General features: G+C 44.0%; 1 protein-coding gene across 1 annotated transcript in view; it reads left to right on the top strand.

Moving 5' to 3' along the window:
- Window positions 1-12,500, top strand: part of slc6a8 (solute carrier family 6 member 8) — a gene marked incomplete at its 5' end in the record, with an annotated part of 30,606 nt that overhangs the window by 9,578 nt on the left and 8,528 nt on the right. Inside the window, 6 exons of the mRNA XM_083675549.1 lie at window positions 801-932; window positions 1,752-2,016; window positions 3,886-4,018; window positions 7,082-7,216; window positions 7,474-7,577; window positions 8,517-8,641. Of these exons, the coding sequence (XP_083531675.1) occupies window positions 801-932; window positions 1,752-2,016; window positions 3,886-4,018; window positions 7,082-7,216; window positions 7,474-7,577; window positions 8,517-8,641 (894 nt within the window). The remainder of the gene's footprint in view (window positions 1-800; window positions 933-1,751; window positions 2,017-3,885; window positions 4,019-7,081; window positions 7,217-7,473; window positions 7,578-8,516; window positions 8,642-12,500) is intronic.

Genomic DNA, 12,500 nt, shown 5'->3' with positions numbered 1-12,500 from the left:
AGGTGTTTGTCAGGGGTCTGTCAGGAGTCTGTCAGGGGTCTGTGATCCCCCCGTTGCTCATTCCGATGGCTCTGTCCTCCCTCCTCTCTACAGGACTCTTCTGCGCAGCCCTGTGATTTCTCCAAATTGGCTTTTCCCACTCGCCTGCAGAGCCTGTGTGGGTCTCTCTCCCTCTCTCTCTCTCTCTCTTTTTCTCTCTCTCTACTCTCTCTGTCTCTCTCTCCCTCCCTCTCTCTCTCAGCCTATGAGAAGACCTTCAGGCAGAGAGAGGTGACGTCATCTGGGGCTCCATTCAGTGCAGCACATTGTTCAATGAATAATCTGTAGGAGCCAAGAAGCTGCTGCTGTACACAGCCCCCCTCCCTGCCCTCCCCCCCCCCCCCCCGAGTCATAAGAATTATGTTTTCACATTACAGAACACACCAGGGGAGGCTGCTGGAGGTAGAAATCGGAGGACGGGCTCATTGTAATGCATGAACTGGAATCAGGAATGAGCTCTTTGATATCATTCCTCATTCCGTTCCATGCCTTACAATGAGCCCGTCCTCCGATTTCTACCTCCACCAGCCTCTCCTGGAGCCCATAGTTAGAGAGATGCATCCAGAACCAGGCGAGTGGACAGAACACCTCCCAGGCAGACCCTCCACCCCGCCTCCCAGACGGACCCTACACCCCGCCTCCCAGGCAGACCCTCCACCCCGCCTCCCAGACGGACCCTACACCCCGCCTCTTCACATGCTTAGGAATCAAATCAGTTCCTCTGCTGTTGCATTGATTTCCTGTTCCTGTTGCTCCCCCAGGAGTGTTCCTCATCCCCTACCTGCTGATCGTCTTGGTGGGGGGCATCCCCATCTTCTTCCTGGAGATCGCTCTGGGACAGTTCATGAAGGCTGGCAGCATCAACGTGTGGAACATTGCACCTCTGTTCAAAGGTACTGAAGAAGACACACACGCATGCATGCACACACACACACACACACACACACACACACTCACACACACACACACACTCTCTCTATCAGTAGTCAATCTGCTGCTCTGAAACATCCCCTCACAGCCGTTTTGAGGCTCGTTGCTCCGCCCCCCATGTCTCAAACACTGCCACTTTCATTGTCCATTTTCTCTGAATGCAACTCTCAGTGTGAGTATAAATCACATGTTCACAGCTGTGACTTACTGTTTTGCAATGCTTTATGTTTTTCATTTAATGATTGATGAATATGAGCTCCTTTAGAGAGCAAGATGTTGAATACAGTTAACATAAGTTCTGTTAACGCCTCCTCTATCCTTGAAGACTGGGCTAGAACTGGGCTAGAACTGGGCTAGAACTGGGCTAATGGACTATGTTCTCTCCTAAACCATACATCAAACTGTCTCCTCGCTCCCTCCCTTATGTAGTCTATAGGCCCAAGTTCTCTCCTGAACAGGAAACTAACCTCCCTCCTCTCCCTCCACTACTGGGATATGATATGTTGTCTAGAAGCCCAGGTTTCTTCCTCAGCTTCAAACAAAATGATCCCCTCTCTCCTCAGGCCTGGGTTACGTACTGCAGAAGGTCTAGACTGTATCTAAACTAACCCCTCTCCTCTCTCTCTCTCTCCTCAGGCCTGGGTTACGTACTGTAGAAGGTCTAGACTGTATCTAAACTAACCCCTCTCCTCTCTCTCTCTCTCCTCAGGCCTGGGTTACGTACTGTAGAAGGTCTAGACTGTATCTAAACTAACCCCTCTCCTCTCTCTCTCTCTCCTCAGGCCTGGGTTATGCCTCCATGGTGATCGTGTTCTTCTGTAACACCTACTACATCATGGTCCTGGCCTGGGGGTTCTACTACTTCATCCGGTCCTTCAACGCTGTGCTTCCCTGGTCCACCTGCGACAACCCCTGGAACAGCAACAGCTGCATCGAACACTTCCGCCATGACGACTGCCTGAACGGAACCATCGGCAACGCGTCCTACGGGAACATGACCTGCGAGGAACTGGCGAAAGGGCGTTCTCCCATCATCGAGTTCTGGGAGTAAGTTTGTTGTTGTCTCGTTCGATGCCAAAAAAAGGTTTATGTTGTTATGACGACGCTGGTTATGACGCAACCTCTGTGTTAGGGGTTGAAACTATTATATTAGGCAAGAAATGGTTACTGTCGATTAATTAAAATCAAAACATCCATTCTCTGAGATTAGAACTTGGGATGGGATAAAAGACTTCATTGTTTTGGAAATAGGTAATTGTCACTTCAACTCACTTCAGACTTCAACCTCGAAATATTTAGTAAATCATCAGTTGAGAGGTGATTTCAGTAATTGGTCGTCACACCAGGAGCAGCCTAGCCAATCCCTGCTGCTGCTCCAGAGCTGTGTGACAGAGAGCTCCTAGTTCATAGTTCATAGTCGTCTCTATCCTGTTCATAGTTCATAGTTCATAGTCGTCTCTATCCTGTTCATAGTTCATAGTTAATAGTTAATAGTTCATAGTTCATAGTTTATAGTTCATAGTCGTCTCTATCCTGTTCATAGTTCATAGTTCATATCCGTATCTGTCCTGGGGTCAGTTTCCCAAAAGCTTCTTAGCTAAAGTACTACTTTATCTCTTTGACAATCCACGCCCACTCCTCCCCTGGATCAGTCATGTTCTTAACACACTTCCTTAGTTCACGCGCAGATTATTGACCTAACCCTGACCCTGACCATGACCCTAACCCTAACCCTAACCCTAACCCTAACCCTAACCCTAACCCGCAAACACAAATTTTACAATTCCAACTCTTTTGTGGCATTAGGTATTTTGTGGCCACTGGGTTGTCGGGAGAAATTAAGTATTACTTCAGCTACGACGCTTTAGGGCAACTGACCCCTGCTTTAGGGCAACTGACCCCTGCTTTAGGGCAACTGACCCCTGCTCTGTTCTTTTTTGCCATCTGCCATGGCAAGCTTCTGATGTTTAATCTGCCATCGTGATCTCTGGGCTCCATGACGACCAAACCATTGTGGTATTTATGTGGACAGAAGTCCCTTGTCATGGTAGCAGAGGCCGGGCCAAGCCTGGGAGGGGAGGGGGGGGGGGGAGGGGGGGAGGGGAGGGGGTTGCTGATCAACTTGGCTTTTATTGGCTGCTGTATACCTCAGTTAGGTCAGCGGTTAGGTCATCTATGTGTGTCTCAGGGGAGGCTGGGTTAGGGTTAGGGTTAGGGTTAGGGTTAGGGTTAGTATACCTCAGTCAGGTCAGCGGTTAGGTCATCTATGTGTGTCTCAGGGGAGGCTGGGTTAGGGTTAGGGTTAGGGTTAGGGTTAGGGTTAGGGTTAGTATACCTCAGTCAGGTCAGCGGTTAGGTCATCTATGTGTGTCTCAGGGGAGGCTGGGTTAGGGTTAGGGTTAGGGTTAGGGTTAGGGTTAGGGTTAGTATACCTCAGTCAGGTCAGCGGTTAGGTCATCTATGTGTGTCTCAGGGGAGGCTGGGTTAGGGTTAGGGTTAGGGTTAGGGTTAGGGTTAGTATACCTCAGTCAGGTCAGCGGTTAGGTCATCTATGTGTGTCTCAGGGGAGGCTGGTGGAGGTAGATAATGTTCATAGAATATCAATTAGGCTACAAAATAACCGACAGGGGTACATGACGTTAAACGTTTGGGAACCACTGGTCTAGAGCACCACTCCTACAGGCTGTGACACTCAGAACTATACTCCTCCAACAGGTGTGTGTGTGTGTGTGTGTGTGTGTGTGTGTGTGTGTGTGTGTGTGTGTGTGTGTGTGTGTGTGTGTGTGTGTTCCCTCCTGGCCCTCCTCCAACAGGTGTGTGTGTGTGTGTGTGTGTGTGTGTGTGTGTGTGTGTGTGTGTGTGTGTTCCCTCCTGGCCCTCCTCTAACAGGTGTGTGTGTGTGTGTTTCCTCCTCAGGAACAAGGTACTGAACATCTCGGATGGGCTGGACCAGCCTGGCTCCATCCACTGGGAGCTGATGCTGTGTCTGATGGCTGTGTGGGTTGTGGTCTACTTCTGCGTGTGGAAGGGCGTCAAGTCCACGGGCAAGGTGACATGCACACACACACACACGCACGCACACACGCACACGCACACGTACACACACACTCTCTGTCTCTCTCTCTCTCTCTCTCTCTCTCTCTCTCTGTCTCTCTCTCTCTGTCTCTCTCTCTGTCTCTCTCGCTCTCTGTCTCTCTCTCTCTCTCTCTCTGTCTCTCTCTCTCTCTGTCTCTCTCTCTCTCTGTCTCTCTCTCTCTGTCTCTCTGTCTCTCTCTCTCTCTCTCTCTCTCTCTCTCTCTGGAGTTCCCATAGAGCTCAGAAAGGCTCATCCTTGTCTATGAGGTTTATGAGGAGCAGAGCATAATGTATGTAAGGAACGTGTCACACAAACACAAACACACACACACACACACACACACACACACACACACACACACACTGTTATGTAACATTGTTCCTCCACCCACTCTGTCTGGCAGATTGATTTGAGTCTTTCTATAGATTATCTGGATGTTTACCTGGGATTGGATTCATACATCAGAACCTGTCATCTACTAATGCACCTGCAGGCTGTTTAGAACTCACACTACTGCAGTGGTGGTGAATATAATCTAGACACATTTACAGCGGAGGGATGTTGAATAACAGAAGCTTTGGTGACTAACTGGTCTGCTTTAGAAAGGGTACAAATAGATGGGACTGCCTCTTTACCATGTTTAGCTACGAGAGAGAGAGAGAGAGAGAGAGAGAGAGAGACAGAGAGAGAGAGAAAGAGAGAGAGACAGAGAGAGAGAGAGAGAGAGAGAGAGAGACAGAGAGAGAGAGAGAGAGAGAGAGACAGAGAGAGAGAGAAAGAGAGAGAGACAGAGAGAGAGAGAGAGAGAGACAGAGAGAGACAGAGAGAGAGAGACAGAGGAGAAGATGTGTGTTTGTGGTCACGTGTGACAGGATTCTAATTTAGTCCCGGTAGTGCAGTAATGCTTCTCTCTGCCTGCTGAATGAGAGACCATCGTGACTGACTCCCTAACCTTGTATGAGTCACCGCCTGGAGCTCCTCCCCCTTCTGCTGCTGCCGCTCTGACAGGCAGACCCCGATGAGGCAGAGCGTTGCTATAGCAACATCGAGAGAGAGGGAGAACAGGGGGTGTGGCTTTGGAATATCACAGAGTAGCCCTCTGTCACATGGTGTGCTGTGATTGGTGCAGTCAGGCTGGGTTAACTGCAGTGGGACGTGACTTGGCCCCCGTACTGCCTCACTCTCACAAGGCGGCCATGTTGTTCTCTTGGGGGGGGGGGGGGGGGGGGGGGCTAGGACACGTCAGACAGGGATCCTCAATGTCTCTCTTTTATCTTCTGTTCCTGTCGTTTTATTTGAAATCGGAGCTGCTAGCAGTTTTATCTGTCTGTGCCAGATAGGCCTTCTACTGAGTTTGAACAGTTACAGTCTTATAGTCAGACAGACAGACAGACAGACAGACAGACAGACAGACGCACGCACGCACAGACACACACACACACACACACACACACAGACAGACAGACAGACAGACAGACAGACTGCTATGTCAGCAGCTGCCTGGCTGTAGCCTGTAGTTACATCAGAGCAGCTTATATGACCGTCTGCATACAGGGTTGAAACACGTGGGTCAAATGTAGAGGTAATCATATTAACGGTGATTCATCACTACGGCCATCTGTCCGTACTCTGTCTGCTCTACCGCAGCGCTACAGTAGGACGGAGATCATGAGGGGAAGCTGAATGGGAGCTGATCACGTACACTAGGCCACAACAAAGCTAATAATGACTATAGTACTCTGTCTGCTCTGAAGAGCAGGCTTAATGATGATTCAATTAGATGGTTAACTCATTAAAGGTTTAAACATCAATTAGTTGTGCTTCAGCGGTGCAGGCGTGCAGAGTAGTGTATGCTACTGTACTCAAAAACCAGAGGTGTGTGTGTGGGTGTGTGTGTGAGTAATTATTATATAAATGGGTTTGGTTGTAGGCCTCCAGTGTGCCCAGGGCTGGGTGGGTCCTCCCAGTGTCCCACATTCAGGTGTTTATTTAGGCCGGGCAGAGAGCTGCCAGCCACCTGAGTCCTTCCTGTTGGGCCTGAAGGTGCGAAAACCAACCGCACTGACTTTGAAAACCTCACCAGCCTCGTCAAAAAACCTCCCATAGCACCAGTAGCAGATCGTGTGACAACAGGGGGGGTCAAAGTTCACAGCGTTTGAAATTGTTAGGCTGATTAGATAAAGAATTCCATTCAGCTCTATCAGCGATGAGGCTACAGAGATATGGAGAATAATATAATAATATGACCCTTTACTCACAGGACTGCTGTGAGCATGTGACTACTACTAGTGCTAATGTCACCGTGCTTATCTGGGTTAAACACCTCTGGGATAAGAGAAGCGCTGCAGACTAGTGAATCAATGATAAGTCAGACTACCAAACCGAATGACATCATATTGTACAACGGTGTGATCAGAACAAGCATTGTGATTGGCTGCGGTGTCTAAAGCCGTGCTTTATTCCCTGATAAAGTAACAGCTCTGATGTGTTTGACCTGTTTACCCTGTGTTGCAGTAATATCCCTGCGCAAACACTGGTATTACAGAGATTTGTTTATCACGTTACCTTGACAATAGTGGTCATTTTGAGAACTAGATTTCTGCAGGGCAGAAACCACCACAATCTGTCACAAAATAAATACTTAAGACATTGTTTTCTTGTCACAATTCTCCATTTAGTTTTTTAACCATATAAAAGTAATCAGGCAGTGGAGTCTGTTCATGGTGACTGAGGTCACAGCGACCCACGGCCTCTTACTGCTTCAGTGAAGTTCCACCCAGCGTACTATAGATGTACCTACAGTAGGCTAGCTCAATGCTAACCAGTACTATAGATGTACCTGCAGTAGGCTAGCTCAATGCTAACCAGCCACCTTACAGCACATGCAAGAATTCCCACCATTCCAAAAAACTGTTTAATAATTTGCAATATATTCATGATAACTGTATGACAACTTTATGCTCTCAGTAAGGTGTTAGTGACATGTCTATCTGATTGTGGGGGTTCATTCATAACAGTGTTGTTGTTGTTGTCCAGATTGTTTACTTCACGGCCACGTTCCCCTACATCGTGCTGATCATCCTCCTCGTGAGGGGCGCCACCCTCCCTGGTGCCTACGATGGCATCATGTACTACATCAAACCTGATTGGTCCAAGCTTGGCCACGCACAGGTGAGGATCACAGAACTCCATTGGCCTGAACCCCCCAACCACACCCCTTATTACTGAGGGCTTCTTAAAGGGACAGTTCACCTAAATGTCTCGGAAAACAACGCCAAAGCATGCGTTTCAGTTCTGACCCAAAGTACAGTTGAAAAAAACCAAATATGAAATTGTGTCATTTGGATGAACTATCCCTTTACGCTGGCTCTGGCTAGCTCCGCCTGGTGCTGTGCTACACTGATGATGTCACGTGTCATGTCCGTCAGGTGTGGATTGACGCTGGGACGCAGGTGTTCTTCTCCTACGCCATCGGCCTCGGAGCGCTGACCGCCCTGGGCAGCTACAACAGATTCAACAACGACTGCTACAAGTACATCCTACTGAGTCTATACATCTATACTTATATATTTATATACACATTTATAATTATATAGTTATATACACATCTATATTTATATAGTTATATACACATCTATAGTTATATATACATCTATACTTATATAGTTATATATACATCTATACAGTTAGCTCTATACATATAGAGTTATATATACATATAGAGTTATATATACATATAGAGTTATATAGAGTTATATATACATATAAAGTTATATAGAGTTAAATATACATATAGAGTTATATAGTTATATATACATATAGAGTTATAGAGTTATATAGTTATATATACATATAGAGTTATATAGAGTTATATATACATATAAAGTTATATAGAGTTAAATATACATATAGAGTTATATAGTTATATATACATATAGAGTTATAGAGTTATATAGTTATATATACATATAGAGGTATATATAGTTATTTATACATATAGAGTTATAGAGTTATATATAGTTATATATACATATAGAGATATAGAGTTATATATACATATAGAGTTATAGAGTTATATATAGTTATATATAGTTATATATATATATAGAGTTATAGAGTTATATATAGTTATATATAGTTATATATATATATAGAGTTATATATAGTTATATATAGTTATATATACATATAGAGTTATAGAGTTATATATAGTTATATATACATATAGAGTTATAGAGTTATATATAGTTATATATAGTTATATATAGTTATATATACATATAGAGTTATAGAGTTATATATAGTTATATATAGTTATATATAGTTATATATAGTTATATATACATATAGAGTTATATATAGTTATATATAGTTATATATACATATAGAGTTATATAGAGTTATATATAGTTATATATACATATAGAGTTCTATCTTTACAGTCTTTGTTGTTGCTGCTGTCGTCTCATAGGGATGCCTTCATGCTGGCGCTGATCAACAGCGGTACGAGCTTCTTCGCCGGCTTCGTGGTCTTCTCCATCCTGGGGTTCATGGCAGCCGAACAGGGAGTGAGCATCTCCCAAGTGGCTGAATCAGGTACACACACGCTCCCCCCCCACACACACACACACACACACACACACACCTGAATGTGTTGTCTGAAGTTCTGATGTAAACATGTACTACAGTACTACGCAGGAGACTAGAGAAGAGAGTTTCTATTTGTTGTGTTACTGCCACACACTGCAATGTCATGTACAATAATGAGTTGCTGAAAGTGTTTATTAATGACAGTCCTTCTACTGTGTCTCTACCATTGAGGAAAGACAACTGTATCAATAATTCATATCAAACTACTTTTCCTGTGCTGCACCTTTTTACAGTACATTATTTATGAAAGGAACTTTCAATATTGAAATGACACAGACAATAATGTGTGAAATGGAAACAGACTGTTCCTGTTTTAATGGAGACTGTCCCTGTGAGGCACTTGTACTTCTAGGCATATTATGTGAAGAGTATTCAATACCTACATTAAAGCAATGTGCCAACTCTCAAAACCATTGAAATGCATGTTTTACTGTTTGAGAGGTAAATGTCTTTATATGAACTGTATGCAACTGTAATTTGTTCCTCAACCCATGTTCACTGATGTCAAATGTGTTGCTTTTACAAGGAAAACTGCATTTTAGAATTGAATTTCTCAGGTGGAGTGTGTGTGTGTACACGAGAGAGAGAGAGAAGAGAGAGAGAGAGAGAGAGAGAGAGAGAGAGAGAGAGAGAGAGAGAGAGAGAGAGAGAGAGAGGAGAGAGAGAGAGAAAGTGTGTGTGTGTGTGTGTGAGTGTGTGTGTGAGTGTGTGTGTGTGAGCGTGTGCGTGTGTGTGTCTGTGTGCATGTCTGCGTGTCTGTGCGTGTGTGTGTGTGTGTGTGTGTGTGTGTGTGTGTGTGTGTGTGGGTGAGCGAGCGAGCATGTGTGAGTGTGAATGTAAGCATGTACTGTACGTGTCATGTGTATGTGTGTAAGTGTACTTGTGTGTGTGTTTTTCTGTGTAGCTACAGGAGTACTGTATATCTTGCAGTATGAACTTGTTGATGTGGGCGTGGGAACATGTCTCTGAATGTGTTTGGATGTGCTTGGATGTGTTTGAATGTGCTTGTATGGACGGTTTGTTCTGGATGTGTGTCTTTTGTACATTGCAAGAGCGACATTTTTGTGTGTGAATTAACAAAGGATCTGCAGTTGAAAAAAAAAAAAACAACGTCTTTGGTCACAAATACTAACTGATGATTACTTACTTAATATTCATTGGTTTGTAAAGTACATGAACCTCACTTCTAAGTACAGTTGATCTGTGTGGCTATTTGTGTCCTGCCCAGAGGAGGCAGCGTCTGTCTTTGGCATGCCTTTGACACATCGCATGTTTCACATCAGTGGTCTTGCATGGAAGTAGAATCCCACTTTCTCACGTCCAAATTAACACCACAGGTTTGCCTCGACGTATCAGGGGTGGTTACACATAGATGGTTAGCATAGTTATACGGCAGTATCTTAAGTGTCTATCATCCATTATTCTTAATTAATTGATAATATATACATGTATTACACTGTCTGTTATAGTGGACTTGATATGCAAATCATCACAATCTGTACCTTTTCTTTGCTTGATGACAACTCATTACTGTAGATCATAAGAATGAAACAGATCTTAGAATCATAGAACAGATCTTAGAATCATAGAACAGATCTTAGAATCGTAGAACAGATCTTAGAGTCATAGAACAGATGTTAGAATCATAGAACAGATCTTAGAATCGTAGAACAGATCTTAGAGTCATAGAACAGATGTTAGAATCATAGAACAGATCTTAGAATCATAGAACAGATCTTAGAATCATAGAATAGATCTTAGAATCCCTCAGGTGTCCTGTTCATTCAGCTGTATGACTACTTGGTTGATGTATTATAGCCCATTCCTTACTAATAGCATACACCGAATGATATTTCTAATATATCATATATAATATTTTACCCTTCGAAGTTTTAATATAAATGCAACACATTCTGAAATATGTAGTTATGGTTGATGTCATTGAATTGCCTTTTTGTCAGCTGCAGTCAGGGCTGCCATGCTGTTAAGGAATGTGGAGTCAGACAGACGTCAACTTCAGTTACCCCTCAACTTCAGTTACCCCTCAACTTCAGTTACCCCTCAACTTCCCCAATTACAACCTGCCTCTTCGTCAACCAAACCATGCATGGGATTTTATAATGACTTGTAAAAGAGATTAAAAATGCCAGGAAGTTTAGTTTCATAAAGCATAGTTTCATCTCATCATAATGACTCTGGCTACAGTAAATGAAGAGTAGAACTAGAACTAGAACTAGATCTAGAACTAGAACTAGAACTAGAACTAAAACTAGAACTATAGAACTAGGACTAGGACTAGAACTAGAACTAGAACTAGAACTAGATCTAGAACTAGAACTAGAACTAGAACTAGAACTAGATCTAGATCTAGAACTAGAACTAGAACTAGAACTAGATCTAGAACTAGAACTAGAACTAGGACTAGGACTAGAACTAGATCTAGAACTAGAACTAGAACTAGATCTAGAACTAGAACTAGAACTAGAACTAGAACTAGAACTAGAACTAGATCTAGAACTAGATCTAACTTGAAGCTACCTGAAGTGCAACAAGGGTGCTCTTAGACGTGTGTATACTGTTTTGGTAAATTGATCATGCTATACTTTATTTTATCCATAATTTTATCATCAATACGTAGGCTACAGTACAGTAGCTGAACTCTGACCTCTCCGATGGTCTAACAGGTACAGTAACACACGGCTCTGTCCCTGAGGATCCCCCTGGTGCACTTCCTCTACTGTCCCAGCATGACACCACAGAGCAGCTGCTCCTTCTCCCAGCCTCCTCCTTCACTCTACTGACTCTGTCATGGTGTCCTACTAGATAACGCCTCTCTGGATGGTCCATCTACAGGTGCTCTACAGAGTCAACACTCATGATGGTCTATATTGAACATCTACAGGTGCTCTACAGAGTCAACACTCATGATGGTCTATATTGAACATCTACAGGTGCTCTACAGGTGCTCTACAGAGTCAACACTCATGATGGTCTATATTGAACATCTACAGGTGCTCTACAGAGTCAACACTCATGATGGTCTATATTGAACATCTACAGGTGCTCTACAGAGTCAACACTCATGATGGTCTATATTGAACATCTATAGGTGACAGCGGGGCTTCTGCACGCCTGTATTCTCTATTCAGCAGAATAGGAGGAGCAAAACAGAGGCTCCTGCACCTGATCACGTCTTCTGACTAAACGTTGCACCTTTGAAAATGTATTCCACATGTATACACTCTGTATTCCACATGTATACACTCTGTATTCCACATGTATACACTCGCAAGCAGAGACAGATCATGTGTAGATGCCTCCTCGTTGCCTCCATGCCTGACAACAGACATTCAGTGACATTACTGATTGATGTTGGTGTCTATTGATAGTCTGTCGATAGTCTCTGTCTCTGTCCAATAAAAATGAAAAATAGAAGAGTGGGACTGCCCCACTCCAAAAAATAACCTTTAAAATAAATAATGATAATAATAATCTATACTGACAGAGCATCTTTCCTGTAGCTAGGCCATCCAGATACAGTGTAATGTACTGTACTAATGCATCACATGACAAAGACAGAGTACAGTAGTGTACAATGAACCAACGGAGGCTGTGAGAAGAGCTCCAACTCAGCAGGCAGCCAGGAGACATCAGCAGGCAGGAGACATCAGCAGGCAGGGGACATCAGCAGGCAGGAGACATCAGCAGCCAGGAGACATCAGCAGGCAGGCAGGGGACATCAGCAGTCAGGAGACATCAGCAGGCAGGGGACATCAGCAGCCAGGAGACATCAGCAGTCAGGAGA

This window comes from Argentina silus (genome assembly GCF_951799395.1).
Source record: "Argentina silus genome assembly, chromosome: 8".
Classification (NCBI taxonomy): domain Eukaryota; kingdom Metazoa; phylum Chordata; class Actinopteri; order Argentiniformes; family Argentinidae; genus Argentina; species Argentina silus.
Note: the sequence above shows the minus strand (reverse complement) of the source record. Positions and strands in the feature narration are given on the sequence as shown.